The 23,371-nt window shown below is 43.7% G+C and overlaps 1 protein-coding gene across 1 annotated transcript; it reads left to right on the top strand.

The window, feature by feature from the left end:
* The first annotated feature begins 691 nt into the window (after window positions 1-691).
* Window positions 692-21,616, top strand: MATN1 (matrilin 1). Its single transcript, XM_074850807.1, has 8 exons — window positions 692-779; window positions 3,931-4,277; window positions 11,969-12,191; window positions 14,718-14,843; window positions 15,132-15,545; window positions 17,420-17,572; window positions 19,958-20,038; window positions 21,567-21,616. Exons 1-8 carry the CDS (start codon window positions 692-694, stop codon window positions 21,614-21,616), a joined length of 1,482 nt encoding a protein of 493 aa, XP_074706908.1.
* The last annotated feature ends 1,755 nt before the right edge of the window (window positions 21,617-23,371 follow it).

Genomic DNA, 23,371 nt, shown 5'->3' with positions numbered 1-23,371 from the left:
TTTCCTGCAGGAATTTGTTCTGCATCCTACGCTTTCACCCATGTCTCCCCAAGCCTTGCTCTCCTCTTCCTCTCCCCTCCTCCTGCAACTGCGAATTTGCCTGCAAATGAAGCCAAGGCAGAGAAGCCCCCTGATCCCACAGGCTGGCTTCTAGCCCCGCACTTGGCAAACATGGGAACTGAGAGATGATTTGTGTGACGCTGTTCCCGTCCCCCCCTCCCACCACCTCCCCCTCCCTGGGCTTTGCTGAAGGAAGGACACACGCCTGACACACCGCAGACCGTTTGCTTTACCGTGGCAAAGGCCAGGATTTGCAGACGGGAGCTGGTGATTGACAGGTTAACCCCAGTTCCCCAGGGCTGGTTTCACTGGTCCCACTGTTACAGTCCCAGATTCCCCACATACCATGCCGTTGCGGGTCTCTTTATAGCTTCCCATCCCTTCGCTGAGCAATGAAGCCATTGTGGAGGGGATGGGGGCCGGCAGGGCTGGACATCCTCCTCCCTCCCCACCTTCATGCAATATTTTCTCCTAGTCCTTCTTGCTTGTCCCTCTCCCCTCGGTGCCCCCCCCGGCACTTCACACGTGTCAGGGGCTGGCCCCATGCCTCCCCGAGAAAGGGCAGGTTAATACCTCTGGGCCAAGGCTCTTGCTTGCCACTCTGCATCCAGCCTCCGGCTCCTCCGCAGCCATGGACAGGATTTTCTCTGCCTTGCTGCTCTCTTTGCTGCTTCTTCTCCAGAACTATGGAGTTTGCGGGGCACCTCCGCAGCCGAGAGGTAAGTGGGGAGCTCAGTGGTGGGATGCATGGTGTCTGTTGGTCCTCTACCTCCTTGCCACCAGCCTGCTTTGGGACTGGGAAGGTGATGAAGGGAGAATAAATACCCAACATCAATCAGGGAAGCAAAGGAGCTTTCTCAAATATTTTCCCAAGGCAGCAAAACCTGGAGATGTGTTTGCGTCTGCCTGTTACGTTGCTTTAGAGGAACAGTGGGAGGTCTGTACAGGGGTACAGCAAAGGTGTCATCAGGTCAGCCCCGGCCCCCAGTGTAGCAGCAGCCTCAGGGCTCTCTGCTTTTGGCTGGAGGAGGCCCAGGCAGGAGAAGGGCTCTCCTCTGCCTCCCAGAACTGCTTCTCCTCTTCGCAGCTCTGCAGAGGGCTGGTTTTGCTGGGAGTGCAAGAAGGAGTTGGCCAGACACTCCAAGTTCTGGTTAACCTCACCGAGGAGGAAGGTCTGGGTCACGTTGCTGAGGATGGGCCTTTCCTAGGTTTTACTTCATCCGTTCCTTGAGCAAAATCCTGCTCTGTTTGTCTTTCCAAGTGGGCTGTAGAGCAGCCAGATGGGAGATGAGCTGCCTGCTCTTTAGGTTGCACAGTCTCTAACTCCTAGTCTGCAATTAGTGTCAGCAAGTACTGAACACAAGGGGAGGGGCTGAAGGGTCTGGTAGTGAGGAAGCATCTCTCCTCTGCCAGGGCAGGATGCTGCCAGGGGCTCCAGCCAACCTGGGGAACTCACCGCAGGAGAGGTGGCCAAGGCAAAAATTACTGCTGGGTTTTAAAAACGTTTGAATGATCTTATGACGATGCATAATGCATATACCTGGGCAGATTGACAACTGTAAAATAGGCATGACAGTAACTGCAGTGTTAGCTGCTGCTTATGAAGGGGAGTTTTCGGATATACTGACCTGTTTCTCCTTAGCAATTTGGAAAAGGAGAGTTATCTTTGCTGCAGAACCGCTAAGCACTGCCCAAGTCAGGAAACTAAACAGACCAGTCATTCAACTCAGCCCTACTGTGAGCAATCGCTATTTCTAAAATAAACACCTTTTAATTCTGAGTTACTAGGCAGGTTTCCTGTTTTTTTAATGAATAGGGCAAAGATGCCCAAAGAGATATTTTCTGCTAAATCAGTGCATGAGGTTCAGCTATTCCCGAATAACTTCAAATGTGGACATTTTTAAAAATAGAGGAGGATTTTATTTCTGGTTTAACTCAACTTTAAAATAAACTATGCTGAGTCAAGATGTCAATCAGAGCAAGCATGCCTGACTGTCACCTCCTGGAGGTAACCAAGGCCTGTCCTGCAGACCCTGATGTGTGCACAGTGGCTGTGACCAGACAGGCTGAAATCCCAAAGCTGCCATCTGATATCTTCTCTTTTCTCTTCATTACCCTGAAATATACTTCACTCTCGTAAAAAGAGGTTAAAAATGTTATTTACAGCAAAATCACAGAGCTTCCATGCAAAAAAGAAAATATACTTCAAAACTTCTATTGGATCAAACTGTTCCTAGGGAAGAAAAATAACTTTTCTTCCTTCATTTGTCACTAAAAACAGAGGTGATTCATTAGCTACAGTGGCAAAGGGGAACTTGCGCTTTGTTTCTGAAGGAACTGATTGCAAGACTTTGAGCCTTTCTCTGTACCTTCATTTCTCACCTGTAAAATGGGCATAACCAACCCCTGGTAAAGGGATTTGCAGTACTGCAGATGGACTGCCAACTGAGTTTTTCCTTCCTCTGCAATGAATTATGGTGGCAAAGTGAAGTCACCCGTGTGGGAAAAGGTTATATTGCATTTCAGTGGAAACTAGAGCATCTGACAAGTAAGCACTGCCTGCTTCCCTTCTACACACAGCATCTTTTGGAGAGACCTTTCTGGGAGCCAAAAACAGATTCAGTATTAGTGTCTCTCAGGAAACTAACCTGATTATATTCTTTATGGATATATCACAGGGTATTTATTTTCATCTGTCTGAAAGACTGAAAGCTCCATTAGATTTCACACTGAGGACTAGCTATAATATTTATGTCATAATTTGGAACAGATTTGTTGGCCCAAAAGCTCACATTTAAAAATCTGTCCGCAGAAATCTCCTTTATGATATAACCTATATGGTCCCTCTCTGCGAAAATCAAATATTAAGAGCACTTGATGCCCCTACAGAGACAGGCTAAATGATAGAAAAAAGTTAAAAGAACAGAATGCTATAGATCTGGTGGGGAAAATGGGACAATTCATTTAGAAAATCGTAAAAAATATCAGTCTTTTTTATGTTTTCCCACAGTTGAAAATGAAGATGGAAAACAGCATGAAAATGAGAACTTAAAAAAAACCCCACCACTGAGCTCTTTGCATTGCCAATGCTTCCTGTTTATGCCATTTACTTTCTACAGTGGATATTCATGTCTTACTAAGGGGTTGTAGAGATTAACTATCAATTACATGGTTCTACATCTCTCTATTGTATTCTCCCTCACCAGCTCACAGAAATAAAACAACGCAGGTCTTTGCTGCGTAACAGTATTTCATTATTAGTGCCACTAGCTGAAAAACATGCGACTGGTTCATGTTACGTTGGATAGTTAATCTGGGCATCTTGATTCACAACTGAATCTGAACTGCTGAGTTTCACGCCCGCGTCTGGTCATGCATGACGAAGATATAATCTCATTAATTAATATCTGCGTGGATTGCTTATCCATGTCCAAAATGTAATAACTCCTTCTGAGACTTTGTTTGGTGCAGAATTGCATGCACAGGCTTCAGTTCACAGCTTTGTTCCTCCCTCTGCACTGCCGTAAGTGAATTAAGTTTCATGTAGACATTAGCAATAGCCTGGGGTGACAAGTGGGTAACCTGCTCCCACAGGTGCAGGGCTGGTATCTCATCAGCTCACTCCTCAGAAGTACACGTTGTCAACCAGTAACTGTGCTTTTCTTACAGATGCTTTCCTATGAAAGGAAAAAGAACATTTAGAAATATTAGGTTAAAGTGGTCTCACTGGGCCTCTCTGAGACAGGCAGAGAAAGGATTGAAGCCTGCAGGTCCTCTACCCTCAGCTGCTGCCTTAACAAGACCAGTCTTTCCCTCCTAGGACACTTTTCTTTTTCTTTTATTTTTCTCCTCCCTCCTTATCCTTTCCAGGCACCCTGTGTAGAACCAAACCCACTGACTTGGTGTTCGTCATCGACAGCTCTCGAAGCGTGCGCCCACACGAGTTTGAGAAAGTCAAAGTGTTCATGTCCCGGGTGATCGAGGGTCTGGACGTGGGTCCTAACTCCACCCGGGTGGGTGTGATCAATTATGCCAGTGCCGTCAAGAATGAGTTCTCCCTCAAGACCTACCAAACCAAAGCCGGGCTCCTGCAAGCGGTCCGAAGGATAGAGCCACTCTCCACTGGGACTATGACTGGCCTGGCTATCCAGTTTGCCATTAGCCGGGCTTTTAGCGACTCAGAAGGGGCCAGGGTGAGGTCTCCCAATTTTAATAAGGTAAGCAAATTAGTTGTTTCTTGAAAGCTCTTTCTTTCTTATGACTCATCATGGAGTGTTTGGAATAATTGGAAAAGGAGGAAAGGTGATTGTCTCTGTGCTGTGATTGTGTGGGGACAAGTGGGGGTTAATTGTCAAAGGTGACAGGTTTCCACCTCCCAACTCTTCTTGAAAACAAAGCTCAACTTTCTTTCAGGCAGAGCTGGCCAGAAGTTGTCAGGGTAAATTTAATCCAGTTTCACTAGCTCTCCTCTCTGCCTGGGGCATCTGTCCTTTGCGACATGGCTCCCTGCTTCCAGTGTGCCTGCAACAACAGACCACCCTGAGATGATGATCTCAGCCAGGTTTGCTAGGCATGAACATACTAGGATTAACAATGCTCATCTTGCCAAGAATATTGTAATAAAGATGCTTCAGAATCCACCATAGTAAAAAACGAGGCAACCTTCTGAAAGTTTCCTTTGAAGTGGCCCCTTTCAGCTGCAGATGTAAAGCAGAGTGCTGTTTCAATGTCCTCCACTGCTCTTCCAGTCTTCCAGAGGCTGGCTAATAGTTATATTTTCCATTCTGGGTATTCTCTTCAGGTGCACAAACTTTAATGAGCATTTAGCATTTAAGGCTGTGGTATAAGGTCAGCTTAACTCTACATGTGTTTGCAATGGGCATTGCTGCTCCTGACCCATATTCCCTGTCCAGGAAGATCAGCCTTTAAAAAAATATTTCCCAGATACCTCGTTCACCCCTTTGGATTTGATCATGAATGAAACCAAACCTCAACCCAGTGACTGTCATCAGGAAAACTCTCTTCTGAGCATGTGGAGAATGTATATTCTTGACAACACGTGCTTTAAGTAAACATCATGAACACACTTCCTAGGCCTTTGTGTTCCATGCCAGCTCCACTGGCTCTGTGCTATGAGACTGGACCAGAAAAATAAGCAAAGGCGTTAGCAAGCATCTCGAGCTTTCCACCAGCTGGATAAAAGTCCAACTGTTGGAGTGAGGAAGCCTGGGATTTTTCTCCTGACTACAACATTTTTGGAACATCAGTCCCTTTCCATTTCTCTCGCTGCTAGGAATGCTCTAGAGAAGGCTGAGCAGAACGCAGAAAAGATGCCCAGAGATGGCAAGTCAAAAATGATCCTGAAAAGTGAAAAATTGGCACTGGTAAATATCAGCCAACTCCAAAAATCATCAACCTGAAGGCTCTGCTGGTCTGGAATTCACAAGATACCCCTAAAAGTGAGGCTGTCACCTACAAGGATGATCTTGTGTGCCCCCTCACCATGTTGAACTATAAGCAGCTTGCAAATATGAATGAATCCATCCTCATACGGTCTTTTATTGCAGGGTTCACAGTGGGGAAGATTCTCTAAATTTTAGCCTAAATCTGGTTTGATGCAATAGGAAAAAACCCAAGAGTAATAACAGGAGAAAAACACACTCTAAGAAACTTTCACGAAGTCTCATTGGCAATCAGTTCCAGAAAGAGAAGCTCATCTGATGAGCCGTCATGATCACATCATCACTCAAGCTTAGGAGTCGCCTGGTGCAAAATCTAAGAGCCCAGCTCTTGCAGGGAAACTCTGAGACCTAAATGCAATGGTTTTTATTCAAAAGGAGTAACACTGGCTTTGTTTGTCAAATTCTTTGAGGTTCACTGAAAGAAATCATTGCAAAACTGAAAGGCATTATTAATACTGTATTGTTATTATTATTTTTTAGTAAAGAGCTTTAAAATCCTTTAGGTGCAAGACTAATTGTTCTCATTCATTTGACTGAACTAATTCAAAGAGATCAAGTGTGGATTCAGGCTTTAGCTCAAATCTGCTATTTTCTAGAGGTTCAAGCAACTGTCTGTTGCTGCCGAGGTGCCTTTTGCTTTCCCCCACTTTCCCAGCAGCAGTAAGTCTGCTGCAGGGTCACAGGAGAGGCAGCAGCGATCCACTGCTCTCAAAAGGCTTTGGAAAAGATTCATTTCTCAGAGAGCTCAGGGCTGCCCGGTTTCTCCATGGATGACTTCACTGAAGAGCTGTTTCAGATACTGCATGGGAAAGAGCTGTTTCCTCCAGTGAAACCACTCCAGAGGAGCTGGTGGGAAGGTGACAGGCTGGCCAAAGCACCCTATGGTGGAAAAACATGAGCAGAGTGGGAGCTGCAGGTCTCCTCTAAGCAGGATCATCCATAGACACACACAGGCCTTCCGGCGCAGAAGAAAAAAGTAACGGGCAGTGTTTGGTTTTGTTAGGTGTTGTTTAGCACAAAAGCAGACAGCTGAACTGAAACCAAAAAAAAAAAAAATTATCTGGATGATAATATCTATTTCTGCTTTTTCAGAAATTTTTACTGTGATTGAAGTGCAAAAATTGTTTAATGAGAAAGAAAACACAAAAAAATCCCAACAGTCTGAATGCCAGACCACAGAAACATTTCAGTTCTTGAGTATCCATAGGCAAAAAAGACATTTACTTCTCACTACTTCCAATATGCCCTTGCAAAAAAAGCTTATTTCTCATCTCACCTCATTAATTGTTGTTCCAATGTCCAGAAGTGCCAGAATCTCCAGGTAGGAGAAAGATTCAGATATGCTTGTCCTGCCTCCTACAGTATCAGCAGTAGCTGCCCACTATGTAACAGTAAATGTGGTAGCAATCAAGAAGAGGGTGGATGCTGGTCCTTTCCTCAGAGATGGTCAGCTCTCACTAGGGGAATGATCACAGCATTCATTTCCGTGTCTCATGTCATCAGGCAGATCCGCAGAAATTGCAAGCAGTTGCTAATTTGCCATTAAGTGGACTTTGGGACCTAAGAACTCAAGGTTGTCACTGGAGTGGAGCTCTTCCTCAGGCTCCATCCCTCTGCCCTCATCAGCCCGGAAGATTTACTTGCAGTCAGGGTCATCAAGGTGGCTGAAGCCATTCTCCTCTTTCCAACACTTGTCCTGTGAGCAAAGGAGGGTGGCAGAGGAACAGCAAAGGGAGTTAAGACTGTTCCATGTATCTGCTGTCTTCCACATGAGGAGCTCATTGCTGGAAGAGTAATTCCAACACCCTCCACGGCACCAGTGATCCCACACTGAGCACAACCCTGACACAGCTCCAGCAACACCCACAGAGTCCTCAGATCTCAGAGCTGGGCAGACATCTTCACCCAATAGGTAGGGGAAATTGAGAAACAGCAAACCTATGGCCAGTCATTGCACCTAGAATGGTACCTGGGTTATGAACGAAGGATCCTGAAGGAGGGGTCTGATTTCCTGTCTTGTTGCATAAAGGCAGCTCCCATTGATTTCATTGGTTTTCCTATTATTTACCTTTCAAATGGAACAAATAACGGGATCTTTTTAGATTCACTTTCCTCTAAGACCACTACCCAATTAATTCACAACCCTTAGACATCTCACCATAGTTCTTTATTTTCTCATGACTTTATCTAATTACTCATTGTCTATTTAAAGACAAGGTGACCATGTTTAGGTCAAGACTGGAACACAATCCTGATTTATACAGTACTATTATAATACTTTCAGTATTAGTCTCTGGTTTTTTCCTTAATAAAGCCAGACACCTTACACGCAGCATTGACCACTACTGTAGATTGAAGAGACATTTGCACTGAGCTGTCTATGAGAATGCCTGGATCCTTATCTAACTAATCTCTTCCACACCATTTAAGTAACCCGTTTCCTTGTGTACTATTTTCCTGCTCTTGTCTACTCTGCAGCTGGGCTACCAGACAACTCTCTCAACATGCTCTTGCGGTCCTTGTGGTTTTCTGTCATCTCAATACACATAAGAGCTGCTATGTCCTGCTAACACACCAAACAAGCCTTTAGATTAAATATCTGAATGCTTGAAAAAAAGTCAAATTTATTTAGTGGCTTGATGCAGTAGCATGGCTAAAGCATCAATGTTTCTGTGGACAATGGTACAAAGAACTCTAAAGTTGCTTTGTCTCCCTGCAACCTTGTTTCCTGGATGTCTAAAAAGGTGGAATAACAGTAATGGTCTTTTTCATGATTTATCTTAGGCATTAAAAAAGAAGGGAAAAAAATCACTACAGGCTTTTCCCTCTTTACTTCCACTTTGGATCTGGTCAAAGAGATAGAATCACAGAAAAGTGGAGGGTGGAAGGGACCTCTGGAGGTCCTATTGACCAACATCCCCTGCTCAAGTGGGGCCACCTAGACCTGACCTCCCAGGACCATGTCCAGATGGCTTTTGAATACCTCCAAGTTGGGAGTCTAAAACCATTTGCATTCCTTGGTTCCCTGGTTATTTTTTGCTTTTTCCCATGATGACTTGAAGTCCAGCAAACTTTTCCCTTCTGTGACCCCCATGCTACTCAGGGCGGTCCCATCATCTACCTGGGAGGATAAATAGGTCACGCAGTAATTTAGGGAGATGAAGTTTCCAGAAGCATTGGACACGGTCCTTGCTCCTTCACACAACAGAGGTCCAGCAAGACCTTGTGAAACTCTGTGCTGTGATTGTCAACCATGTGGGATACTGGTCAAAGCATCACAAGATCATTAGGTTTTGCTGTGCTCTGTGCTGCAAATGTCACCCCAGAACAGGGAAAAACACTATTTGTTTCTGTACAGGCTCAGAATAAAGTCTGTTTATACCTTTATGAAAAACTACAGGGGTGCCCAATTACTTTTATCTTTCTTTAGGAGGAACAACAAATAGATTGTCAAATTGCTGAGAAAATCAAGGGCTTATTCAACTTTCTGCCCAATTCCCCTTTCAGTGCTGTTACAATATTCATGTTATACACTGCATAATGAGACATAGCTACCTCATTAGCTGCTGGATTGCCTACACATGGCAACCCTGAAATATGAACACCTAGGGATGCCTGTGAATACTCTGGTGTCTTAGTTAACCAAAAATAAATTGTGTCATGAGAACATGGGGGATTTCTATCTCCAGAAAGTTAGGAATTCACAGGAAAATGAAAGGTAGTGGTTAAAATGAGTAAAAGTTTTGACCTTGAAAAGCAAAAGTTTCTGAGTTTCCTTAGAGCAAAACTGGAGATCCTGTTCAGCTATTTGAGACAGCAAAAGCATTCACCCTTTCTTAATTCTTCTCACAAGGCCACCCGCTGAGGTGGGCACAAGCCCTCTGCTGCAGAGCCGTGTCATCCTCTCCAGGCTGTAGCAGTTGCTTCTTTCTTCCAACCTGTCTCTTGCTCTTTACCAAACAAGGCACATACAAGGACTCTAAGCTTTCTAAATGAGACAAGGTCACAACACAGAGAATTACAGAGATCCTGTGACTGCAAATAATTTGGAGGTAGGTTTAGGAAAAAATAAATAATTTTTTTTTCATGCTGAAAGTCACTGTCTCAGGCTGGCAGGGAGGGAAAATGTCTAGAGGGGGAATCCTAGGAAAAAAATCAGGATTTCCTGATTATCAAGATAACTATATACGATAACAAGATGATTTTATATTTGTTCTATTTCTTACAGTCTTTCTGTAAGTACCTGGTCCTGGTCACAGTCACAGACTCCCTGGTTCGTTGGTGCTTGGTCTGACTCACTGTTATGTTCATTTTAGCCACGGGTTCACTGATTAGTTCTGGATGCCTGATCCGGACTCTTTGTGCCTCTAAGTTTTGCTCTCTCCAACAGCAGGTCAGAAGCAACATGAATTTTGAGTGCTCTATAGTAGATTTTCATACAGATCCATTGTGAAGATCTTGCCCATCAGATCCGGATGTGGATGCTGCTACCAGATACCTCCTGGGTCATATCTGGGGCTCAGGCCTATGTAAAGATGCCACCCTGGACATGAAGGACAAAAGGAACTGATTAAACTTGGAGAACCACTTTATTTAGACAGAGAAATGCCAGGAGGACGTGCAACATCTCCATCCTGTGAGAAAGATACGCAGCTACTGACAGAAACCTGTTCATAGGGTGGCGTGGCTTGCAGAAGCAGCTTGATAATGCATCTTGTTTCCTGACAGGGTGGCTTTTGATAAGCTCTAATTGACAGCCCCCACCTCAGAGCTGCTGCGTGTACGCAGAAAGCAGAGCTGAGCGGCTGAGTCGCGGGCTCTCTCTCCTGGCAGAAAGCACGACTGCATGGCTGGCTCTGCTCCTGGGCCAGAAACAACCCCAGTGCTCCTTTCGGTTGATCTTTGATTGGCATGTTCATTCCCCTTTACAACACACACTGACATCTGCCACAGGTGACACTTTCCCTTATTTTGGCAACAAGCAGAAGAGAAACACTTGAATTTATTTTTTTCCCCCCCTTGGAAGCAGCTAGTTACAGAATTGTGATGTTACTAGGAGTTTTTAATTTTGTAGCCCTTAGGAAGTGCAAATAAACACCTGAACTTACAGACCTGCACTAGATTGAAAAGCTCTACATTTTTCCTGGTTCACCCATATTTTGCACAGAAGGAAAGCTCTTGACGGGGCATCAGATTACTTTAGTATCGCAATATTACTCTGGGGCAGCTGAGTGCAGCATTCAGCCATCCCTCAGCTGAAGGGTGGGCAGAGGGGGAAGAAGACACTTCATCTGCATGGCCAGCACCCCTTTGATGTGTGGGGCAGGGAACCCTACTCCTGACCTTACCTGAGATGACATTTTTCTACGAGAGGAAAAAAAGCCATCACACTGTCCTAACTGAGCAGCTGGTGGGTCTGATTTTATCTTCAGAAAGATGGAGAGCATATATGGCATAGAGGAGAATAGCAGATACTGCCTTAATGACCAGATGATAGCTCGTTCAAACTCACTGTTGCTGCCAGACAGATTTTTTTCTGCCTTTTTCATTTGATGTTTCTTTACTTTCTATATTACTGAGGGTATTTGCCTGCAATGTGGAGGTTTTTTCTGCTTAGCAGCTCACCTGTTCCTGCTGATTATATTTCTCCATACTGCATTACATCCCAATCAGTTGCTTTGGAGCTGACAGTGGTGTCACAATAAAACAGTTGTAAGGAAAAGTGGCAGGAGCGGATGAATTAGCAAAGAACAAAAATTAAGATTTTGTGACAATGTCACTGATCAGAAGAAAAATAGAGGAAAATGGACAAACTAGCAACAAGAGCAGGGCTCTTGGAGGCTTTCCACTGGTTCAGGGCTCCATGTAATCCAAGGTGAAGTCCAGTGCCCACTTATTTTGTTCTATTTATTGTGGGACAGGGAATCAGAAATCATAGCAAGCACTGACACACAGTGTGGCCTTAGGCAGATCTCTTCCCCTCTCTGCTTCAGCTTCTCCATCTGTAAAATGGGGAAGAGTCTTCATCTCATGATGCTTCCATGACATCACCTGAGATTCTTTAGAGTACCATACGGAGGTAAAGTTCTCCTTAGTGGCAGCTGGGGGTTCACGAAGATAGTTAGAGTTTGGCTTGAGCATTAGTTTGCGTATGAAGAACGTAACCTTTACTTTGGTTTCCTTAGGGGCAAGATGCATCAGTTGTCCCTTAACTAAATCAGTCAGGTCCCTGGCAGTTTGACCTTTTCCAGCTCAGAAGGAAACAAACTGCACATGAAAGAATGACTTGTGTGATCTCAGGAGGAATGGGAAGAGGGGGAGGCATTTCCTTTTTCTTTAATTTTAGAAATGTGAAACCTTCTTTACTAACCCAGCCTGTTCCACAAGCAACAGTGATATTAACACCCATTCAAGCATACGCCTTGCCTCTGCCCTCCTCTGCATAGGTGGCGATCGTTGTGACCGACGGACGTCCCCAGGATGGAGTGCAGGATGTGTCAGCAAGGGCCAGGGCAGCTGGCATCGAGATCTTTGCCATCGGGGTTGGGCGGGTGGACATGCACACGCTGCGGCAAATTGCTAGTGAGCCCCTGGATGATCATGTGGACTATGTGGAGAGCTACAGTGTTATAGAGAAGCTGACCCACAAGTTTCAAGAAGCTTTCTGTGGTAAGTCCTTGCCGCAACCACTGGGTTCCTAGCCAAGAGCTGCGAGTGGCTGCCAGCAAGCTTTTTACGTGGAAGTTTTATGTGTGATCACCCTTCATCCATCTGCTTCGTTGTTCCAAGGACTTGGGTCTGCAGGAGCACAAAGTGGTATGGAAAACAGATGGTCTTTGAAGTTGCCTTTCAGAATTTCAGGTTTTGCTTAGAAAATTTCAGATTTTAGTTAGTCTCCAGACTTCATTGGCACAGAAGAGTTTGTAAACACGACCCACATACTCCTTGAGGCATTGAAAAAGAACCTGGAAAACATGATCTTTATATAGCTAAAATCATTGTCCTTATGTTTAAGCCGACCTGGGCAGATCTGAGAATCTGGCTTGTAATTCTCCCCACCAGTATTGTCTTCTGAATTCCCAGTCAAGCAAGGGACGTTTTCATTTCCTTGATAGAGGCTAAACTGCCTTTGCCTGGCTATGCTGTTGTTTTTGCAAGCTTTGTGAGGCAGGAAACTCTCCTGGTTGGTGCAGTATCTAATGCCTTTCTGCGCAGCGTATAAAAAGAGCCTGACTATCCTACAAACACACAGTCGCTCCTACATGAACTGGTGAATGGAGTGAGAAAGCTTTATTACTTGCAAACGTACCCACAAGACTGTAGGAGGTGGTCTATAAATACCCATTTTATGTGTCAGCAAGAGAGGCCTGGGGGTTTCGCACACCTATCCTGTCGAAGCAGAGACATGTGGCAACACTTTTTAAAAGGTGCGATACACCACGGTGCCTGTGGCAAGGCATTGCAAACATATACACACAGACGGACCTGTAAAACTCTCTGGTACCAATTTCTTTGAGGTGTAAAATTTCATGATTCAACTTTCAAGCTGAAAATGATGGGGGTGAGCAGCTTTTTGTCAAGGGAAATTTCCTTCTCTGTAGGAAGGAGGAAAATTTTGAATATAAAGTGAGTCATGTATTATAATCAGGTGTCACTGCACCAGAAGCTCATGAAAGAGGGGAACAAATACTTCATACTAAAGGAGTGATATAGACAAAATTTGAGAAGGTGGAATCCAGGCCATGAATATTTGTGAGAGTTTGTGTTGGCTGCCCTAGAGTCAGGAGTCAGCCAGAGAGGGAGAGGCCAGACAATGTGTTTTGAAGTTTTGGCATTGGTGTTGTTCAAAAAGATAAAGACAAAAAAAATCCTTTCTGTGCCTTGCTTTTCAAATTCATAACGTGCAGATTCCAAAGTTCTCCCTGTGGTAAAAAACCCTCAGAGATGCATCGAAGGGAAGTGCTGTGCTAAGGATTATTATAGCTAACAGAGAATAGCACCATATTAACTGCCAAGTGGGCTGTTATCGTGTTATGCAAGCAGCTGCACAAAACTGTCCTTGGAGATGTACCCAAACACCACCTGCTATTGCAGAGCACAGTTTGTGGGTACTGACAGCAGGAAGAACCGTGCAGCACTGTCCAAGCTGTTTCCCATAATGCTCAACAAACACATGGGAAAAAGGGAGACCCTCGGTGATTCAGTCACTAGTTAGACTAATAAGATCTCCATGGGCTTCAGAGAACTCAACCTGAGAGCCCAACGTTACTGCCATCTGCATGGTTACTAATACTCCTAATGATATGAGCTACATATATGCTGGAAAGATCTACCAGTGTTGGCACAATATGCAGACGCATGAATTGGGAAGGCCAGAAGTACAAAATACAGGCAGAGCAGAACACAAATGGCTTGGAATAATTAATAGAAGCCCCTTAACTTTGAAAGACTTTGTGCCACCTTCGATCATTTTGATAAAACTCAACGCTCAGTTTTCTGCACAGATTTCTTGGGTATTTGTAAATGAATTTGCTTCAACCAGATCTGTTTACTTTCGAGTTTGTTTTCCATCATCATTGCTGTAGCTGTGACAGCATTGTCAGTCACTGAATGCTGCTGGCTCAGACTGCTGCAATTCAGCTTCTGTTTGCTCAGCATCTCAGGAGTCAGATCCAGGTTAAGATCAGCAGGCAGAAATGTTTGTAGAGAGGGAATCTGAAAGCTGCACAGACGAGGGTAGCTCTGAAGTGAATTCCAAGTATGTTTGCACATGAATCCCATCCAGGAAAGACAACTGTACATGGGGCTGAACTCACTAATCACAATTGTACTACATAGATGGGAAAAATGGGTATTGGCCAGCCCAGATGGTAGCTTGGAAACCAAAGCTCATCCAGTAGCTTTGAAGAGTGAAGTATATTGTGATATGCTCAACAGACAGCTGGTTTTCGCCCTCAGTATGGAGACAGTCCTGGCTGTGCCTTGAAGTCAGGAGACCTGGGAAGATTTCTCCTTGCCTCTTGTATCTCAGTCACTATCCAAGAGTAATGACCTCTGCTCTGTCTTGCTGCAGAGTGGATTTAGTTATCACTGAGTGTAAGGGACAAATACAACGCTTTGTGCATGGGCTGCGTAGGGTCTGGGTTGAGAAGCCTTGGCACGGCCTTTGATTTTAATCTGCACCTTTGCTTACAGTGGTGTCAGACCTGTGTGCCACTGGAGACCATGACTGTGAGCAGATCTGTATCAGCACCCCAGGAACGTACAAATGTGCTTGTAAAGAGGGTTTCACGCTGAACAGCGATGGGAAGACCTGTAGCGGTATGTAATGATTTTCATTTGCACTGAGCTGAGCTGTGATCTGCAGTGGTATGGTGGGGGTAGGATTGAGACAGAGTAGATATGTCCTGTTCAGAAAAGGCAGAAAAGGAAACCATGTACTTATAACCAAGAATCATTTTGAAAACATTAGTGTGAACTGTTGTTGAGTTTTGATTGATTAAACCTATTTCATTAGCAACAAAACAACACTAGGTTTATATTTTTCTACATAATTAATTGGGGTCTTAGTGGCTGTCTTTTTTTCCCTCCTCTCATATTTTGCTTCAGCTTGCAGTGGTGGGTCAGGATCTGCTCTGGATCTTGTTTTCCTGATCGATGGCTCCAAGAGTGTGCGGCCTGAGAACTTTGAGCTGGTGAAGAAATTCATCAACCAAATTGTGGACTCGCTGGAGGTGTCAGACAAACAGGCCCAAGTTGGCCTTGTTCAGTACTCCAGTTCTGTCAGACAGGAGTTTCCACTGGGGCAGTTCAAGAACAAGAAGGACATCAAAGCAGCAGTCAAGAAAATGGCCTACATGGAGAAAGGAACAATGACAGGCCAGGCTCTGAAATACCTCATTGACAGTTCCTTTTCCATCATCAATGGAGCTAGGCCTGGGGTCCCCAAGGTGGGCATAGTCTTCACCGATGGGCGGTCACAAGATTACATCACTGATGCTGCTAAGAAAGCCAAAGACTTAGGTAGGTCTCCTGAATTCTCACTGAATTGTTTCTCCCTTGGACCAGGTACCACATCTAGTATCAACCTAGGTATGACTCTTTCCCTGGAGATGTCTCTTACTTAGGAGAAACAGGTTACCATAGAGTGACTTTTTTGAGATGTTGCCTGACTATTCTTGCACGCTTATAAAGAACTTAGAGCAACTCTGGCTGGGGTTCAGATGAATCTTGGTTTGCTAGCAGCTGGTTTTTGTTCCCACAGCTCCTCTGTGTCTTTGATCTAAGTCTGCTGGAGGTCTCTCTGCTGGGCAGGATGGAGTTTCACACACTTGGTATGGGATGCACACTGGTCTAGCATGCTTCACACAAATGTGAAGGAAACCGCAGGGAGAAGTTGAGGCTTTGTCTGATGGTGGTAATGAAAGTCAGGTCAGCATCAGTGGCACTCATGGTGAGGAAAAGACAACCACCAGAGAGCCCCTTGGAGAATAACAGGAGTTGTAGGGCCAAGTGCAGCTTGGCTGTATCAGCCTTAAGGGCTGGAAAAGAAAAAGAAGAAATAAAACAATAAACAAAGAAGAAACACAGATTAAGGGAGTAACCATGGACTCCCTGTTGAAACAGTCAGACACACTAATAAGAAATTTTCTTCAGCTTCTGCTGGAATATTAAAAGTGCACAGTGGCTACATATTGATATATTTATGTGTCTAAACACTGTGAAGTATAAATATCTTCAGATCTGCCCCTTTGCTGACCTGCTGAACAAGTTCCCAGTCTCCTGACATCTCTGTGTTAAATGGATGCAGCCCAAGTGAATAAACTCATGAATTGCTAAATCCTTTACTTCCTTTTAGCTTCGGTCTCGACCACTAGATGGGACTAAGGGCTAACACATAATAATAAAGGTCAGGTACAAGCTCATGAAAAGCTGATGTTTACAAAGCAAGCTGACATGTTATGGGGATGTTCAGCTCTTATAAAACAAAAGATCCTTACAAACTGTATCTATAGAATTTATTCCTCTGTGATGATAAAACTTTATGCCTTGTTTCTTCCTCCTCTCTTGTCCCTACACAGAAATCTCCAGCATCTCTTCATAAGTTATTTCAGTGGGATAAATAACAAAATGGTTATAACTAGAGTCCAAACATGTTCCTTGAGTTGAACTTTGAAAAAAACAAATACTGAGGAAGAAAGACAGGCAAAAAGAGAGGAGGGAACGCATTGTCATAGACATGGACAAGTAGAGATAAGTATTTCAGAAACGTTCAAGTCAATGGGAAAACTGCAGTCCAGTTCAATAGTAACAGGTTTAAGCCAGAGGTGGCCAATCACTCTCTTCACAGCGAAGCACAGTACCTGGACATGTTCTTAACTCACAGTATGGGTTGCTCTTGACAGACTATATGAGTTGCAATTTTTGAAAGAGATTTAGCTACAGTTTTGCTGAACCACAGGTCTCCATGGCACAGGGGATTTTGCCACTACATAGGCTGATTAATGGGGGCTGCAGGATATTTTGAAAACTTCCAGTTTCCTTTTGCTGTATTATTGCTTCCATACTAGTTGGATCATGATCCTGTCAGGGTGTTATGACCATCTGTCCTGTCTTGTATCTCCAAAACATTGTTCTTGTGGTGATAGTGGTCATTGTCTGGATAATTCTAGTAAGACTTTGCTTGCAAAAATATTTTGGAACCCTGGTTGACCTGGCTGAAAAAAGTCTATAAAAGTAGAGGGTAAGTGGGTTCCTTTCCCAGTTAACATCTGCAGAGCTGTGTGGAGACCGGGGGTCCAGAAGGTGAGCAAGGATGTACAAACTGACAGGGGGTTGGTACCATAGCAGCATGATGCTCCGTGGCTCTCCGACTGACAGGTTCCCATTGCTCGCAGGCTTTAGGATGTTTGCTGTGGGAGTTGGCAACGCAGTTGAGGATGAGCTGAGGGAAATTGCTTCAGAACCAGTAGCCGAGCACTACTTCTACACAGCCGACTTCAGAACCATCAGCAAGATTGGGAAGAAACTACAAATGAAAATCTGCATTGGTGAGAGTGGGGGATTGGGGAGAGGGGGGATTTAGTCACAGCATTTGAAGGTTAGAAGCAGAAGGACGAAAATGCCCCTTCAGATGGATGTTAGAAAAAACTCTCTGTTCTCAGTGCATTGAGTTGGCAGAGTACGTGGAAGGACCATGAGATATCAACATTTTGGGTGGTTACCTGAATGACAGCCACCCCTACACCTCAGCCATCTCCCCCTCTCACAGGCTGCCTTCTCCTTCCTTTTTTCTCCACCTTTCTCCCTTTGTCAACCTTCCTCTTCATAAATTATGGATTCAGGATGTACCAGGTCCTGAGAATAGCCAAAAGTAACATAAAGAAAGAAGAGATGCTCTTAAAAGAGAAGCTAAGGATTGATTTATTTGGCTTAATTTGATCATCACAAAACTGGACATCTGAGTTGAATCTCGCTAACAATTGGCTGCTTCTACAGTCAAACAGACACCTCAGGGGTGACACATTTCAAATTGAAATAAGCATCTAGTATCTTCTACATGACTTGTAGGTGTCTAAATTCGGGCAGCATGAATGCTAAGTTGCTCAGGTTTGGATAGCCTAGTGAAGCAAAGGCCGAGAGAGGACTGAGTGGGAGACAGGCATGACAAGAGGAGGCAAAGAAAAACATACAATTTAAGGAATGTTGACCTGTAAATAACTTGAGTCTAAAAATTATTTTAAAAAGAACTACCATAGTTATTTTAGATTCTTGTTTTGAAGCAATCATATGCCTCCTATGAAATATTTGCCCTTTGAAATGTATCTGCTTGATCAGGCAGATCATAGTGAATCCCAAACACTCAGGCTTCATTTAAGACATTGAATACCTTGCAGCACTTCTGAGAGCTGCACTGCCAGACTCATCAGGAACCTGGCACTCTCTTGTGGAGTCCAGGTGCTCAGGCTCCTTCATCCTGCCAGGCAAATATTTCCTTCCAGTTCCCAGCAAGATACATTGCACACAGATCTGATGGGGCTCATTTAGTTCCCAAGAGAGCTCTGCCAAGCTCAGCTCTACTTCCCATGAGTGTGCAGACCTGCTCTTGAGTGTCCCATGGCCCCACATGATGCAGAGCTCTCCACTGCTCTCGTGGCATGCAGACATGCCCTACAGCATCAACTGGGTGAAATAATATACATTGCCAAATGTTAATCTCCTTTTTGCCTTTCTTTGCAATTTTTAACATTGTTATTTGTGCCAAAATCAAAAGATATCCATGTAAATATTAGTGGGTTAGCAGTAGGTGACTCATCTGCTTTTCTCCTTGAGTGTATATTAGAGGGAAAAAGTCCTTGGGAAGTTAGGGACCTTGCCTCAGGAAAATCTGATTTGGTTCCTTGCATCTTTACAGATGTCCTGGGTCATGTTGGGCAAGTGCCCTGTTCTCCAGAATCCTAAAGATGGGACCTTCTTTTCCTCCTGGGAAGTCTGAGAGGGACAACACCCTCCACAGCCCTGTGTCTGCAGAGCCTGGCAGACAGGCTTGCAAGACAGAGAGTCTCTTTGCCATGCTACTTTAAAAAGCAGGAGTCAATCCAAGAACAAGATGATGGGAGCTATATGAAAACCCCCAATGTATTTAAATATCTTTGAGAAAGCAAACACATTTAGGCTTCAGCATTCAAAAAAAGTAAAAATAAATTTTGGAAAAAGTATTTGTTTGCAAAAAAGTCAATTTTGGTAAAGATGTTAACATTTTAGTTTAAAAAAAAAAAAAAAAAGAAAAGGAAATATTTCCATTTGTTTGATTTCCAGTGCCAGCTTCTATTTATCAACAGATGGCCAGAAATCTACTCTTAATATCCAGCTTTAGCTTACTCATGGCTGGTTTAATCCTGTTGTCGTTTTGAGCAAGTGATGTCCTTTCCCTTAAGAAGTCCTTCTCCTATTTACTCCTTCCATTTGCTAGACAGTTGAGCTGATTTAGTGTGGTCTTGTAAACATCTCCTTTCTTTTCCCAGTCATTTGAGACCCTTTTTTGATCCTATTCCAGTTTAAGTTAATTTTTCTTGAAGAAAATATGTACATTATTGACATAGATTAGGAAAATGATTAATGCACATTGCTTCTCCTGCTCAAGAAATGGAGTACTGAAGCGAAGTTCTAACAAGTCTTGACTCTCAGATGGTAAACAATTACTCCAATTTTTATTTCACAGAATAAGAGTATGGACCACCATGGTGATGGTATTGGGAAGACAGAGGTTGTTTTGAGCACTGTATTTAGTTAGATTCAAATTTTTGGGGCATACTTTAAGCATCAGTAGTAGAGCTCAGTGGGTAAAAAAAGCTTTATTTCACTTGTCTCAGTGATTTTGATTTAATCCTTGTTTTGTGCCACTTTATTCATCTTCTTGATATTCTGATCTGCAGAGGAAGATCCATGTGAATGTAAATCTATTGTGAAGTTCCAGACAAAAGTAGAAGACCTCATAAATTCATTGCAGCGGAAATATATCCTTCGGAAGCTGTCTTTGTTCAGAACTCAGTGGGTTGGGTTGTGCTTTCTGGAGGGACCCGTGGGGAAAGTCTACTTGTGGGTGAAGGAGGTTGGGTAGGTGTTCAGGAAGCTGAGAAACAAGGCATTTGGGTTATGAATGTGTATAACAAGAATAGTCCCTCCACCAAAGTGAATAGCTACTGGTCTGACACAGAACAAATGCACCAAAACCAATAGAGCCAAAGTAGAGTATGTCAAACCATTGCAAGACAGCAGTGAGCTTTAGGCACCAAGATCTAGGCCAGTTTTTAGAAAGCTGATTAAATGATGCCAGTGTGACACATGTGGAAGCATGGGATGATGATTCTGTCTCTTCAAGCTTGTGAAGCAAGGCCAGAATGCAAGGGCTGAGGGCAGCAGTGCCTAACACTGAACTGTGAGCAGACAAAACCACTGGTGCACACATGCAGCTGATTCACTCAGTCATTAAAGCTCCACGGATGGAATTCTTAGACAGTAAATGTCTACAATGCAAACATCCGAGATGGCTGCCCAAATTCCTCCACAGCATTGGAGGGAAAGGGAGTCTTCTACAGCAAACCACCTCTGACTATATAGTTGGTGGTCTGGATAAACTCAGATGGATAGGTCCAATAGTCATGGGTAGGTCCAAATTCTCCCAGCTGGCTAAAACTCAGTTTTGGGAGACTAACTCTCACATATCTGCTTGCTGCAGACCTCTCCAGTGAGGTGAGCTGGATCCCGTCAGAACTGTTTGTGGGACTGCGTTCTGCCATGCTGGGTCCTGCCATATTGCACAAAGATCATGAATAAGCGGTTGAAAGACAAACAAGGAAAAAAAAGTTGTGAATAAGATTCAAACTTCTCATGAGGAGAGGAATTAGTGAAACCTTGGGGTAGCTCACACAGGGCTAGGGAGATGTTTCATTACTGAGAATATAATTTTAAAAGCACTGTTCTAATTTATTCACACATTTCTGTGCTGTGTTATGTCAGTTGAACAGTATCTTTTCTACTCTTTAACTCAAATTGAGTGAAATCCACGACTTGTGTTGTGCAAAAGGTCAGAGTAAATCAGTAGTTCTCACTCAGCGTGTTGCTGCTCCCAGGCACATCATGAAAAGCAATTAATGAAAAGAGCAGAAAATTGCAACACACTATATTACTCTAAGAAAAGCACTCTGCTCTACTCTCCGCACAACCCATACTGCTCAAGGTCAGGAGTTCTCCGTCAACCACTCAAAACACACTCCAATCATTCTCACATTTTTTACTCTTCCTTGCGTATTAGATGTATAGGTGCACATGAGAACGTGTGCATGCATGAACAATTTCTACCTTCGATAAAAGTTCATCAACCTGAACAGTTCTGGAAATGCCAGAGTGGATGATGACAGCATTCCTCTGCTGCCTGCTCCCAGCAAGGTAGCTCCATTCGTTATCTGTTCTGCAAGTCAGGGGAGGACTTGAGCAATGAATCACTAGTGTGCACTGTCAGTTTTCCCCTTAACTCTTGCTCACTGGAAGCTGTGGCAAAAAGGATCGAAGCCCTGGAGAACAAGATCATCTAAGATCCCAAATCAGTATTCTTTCCCTTCTTCCTCATGTAACAAAACTAGAACTCCTTCACCTGTAACGGAGGGCAGCTCAGCCACAGCGCTATGGCCAACTTGTATTTTTTTAAAGAGTCTAGTCTACCTGCATTTGTTTAAAAGGGAAGAAGTATAACAGTAGAGCAGACATTGTATAACGGGCAGAGCACTGTGTGTGACTGAGAGCTGGACCACGCCAATGTTTGTTGCATTATATAGAGTGCATATATTAAAAAAAAAAAAAAAAAAAGGAAAGATTTGTTTTTGATTTAAAGCTTAATATATATATATATATGTGTTAATAAGTACTTGATTACGAGTTCTGTGAATCCTTGCTGTGTTCTTCTGCATCTTTTGTTTCTGTGCATGAGATAATTTAATTTAAAAGTCAAAGTGACTTAAAATCAACTCGGATGCTGAGCGTAAAACATCAAAGCCGCTGATCAGCTTATTATTGTAAGCATGACGCATTTGTCAGTAAGTAGGTGAAATATAGTAATGATCTCTGAGTGTGCGTTGCAGACAAGATAGGATAGGATGCTGCTGCTAGTTGGGTTTATCCATAGCTGCTGTGCAATATAGAAAGAAAACAAGCTCAGCTTTCCTAGCCAGTGAACGGTCTCACAATGTGTCAGTGAACCAGCACCTGAGCTAGACCTGTTCTGCGTTAAGTCCTGAAGATGTGCAAGGAGCCAGCGCCGTGGCTCGTTATAACGCAAGGCAGTACTGTTAACACCAGCCCCAGGAGATGTGCCCCTGCTCCTCAGCTCTCTGGTCTCCACATCCTCGACTGAAGCTACAAAACATCATTAGCACCCGAAACACAGGGAACTGCTGCGGGAGCTGCTGCTGGTGGAAGCAGTGCCTTCGTTACTGTGCTGACCAGAAGCTCACTAGCTCCTTCCTTGTCCAACACCTCAAAGCACCTTCAAAGCCAGTAAGTTCATCTCAACAGCTTTCAGACTCTTCTTCTGTTCCTGGATTCCCAGCACTGGCAAGACACAAAAGCAATGTGGACTGGAAGCATCTTACGCTGCCTGTCTCCTACAGCTGTAGTCTGGCTAGGCGTAGAGGGAAGAAGCTTATTCATGGCACGATGGCACACGGTTGAATGTGAGCACAAGGGGTTGGGTTTGGAGGGGTTTTTATTTTTATTTTTTGTATCAAAATATTTATACTTGAGACTATGTGAAAAGCTTTTCAGAATAACTTGGCCTGCTCAGAAATGTCACCATAGCAGATGTGTTTTGGGTGAATATTAAAAGTTTGCTGAAAATTTTAAAAGCGAGTTTAACTTATTTCTTTGCGTAAGCTTTGAGGTAGTTGCCTAACAACAATACCTCTCTGTAGTCTTCTTAATGCGTGGGAAAGCCTCCATCTCATGTCACATTTTATTTCAATGCAAGAGAACAAACAGGTCCATAGATAAACTGAGACCTTTCTCTCAGAACAAAAAATTTCTTTTACAATAACAATTTATTATACTCTTGGACTTGCAGGAATGAGTCAACACATTTCCAAGCATTAGCTCAAGGACTACAGTCAGTTCTTGATATCAAAACCTTGTCCTCTCAGTCAAATCTTGTATACCCCAGATTCCAGAGTAACCCCTACCAACTCCTGAACATCTAGGGATAAGATTTCTGTAATCTAATTTTACACATATAAAATCTAGACCTCTGAGATTGAACATCTCATGTTATAGTTGCTTCTCAGTAGAAATAGGTACCACAG

Source organism: Strix aluco, chromosome 26 (genome assembly GCF_031877795.1).
Source record: "Strix aluco isolate bStrAlu1 chromosome 26, bStrAlu1.hap1, whole genome shotgun sequence".
NCBI lineage: Eukaryota > Metazoa > Chordata > Aves > Strigiformes > Strigidae > Strix > Strix aluco.
Note: the sequence above shows the minus strand (reverse complement) of the source record. Positions and strands in the feature narration are given on the sequence as shown.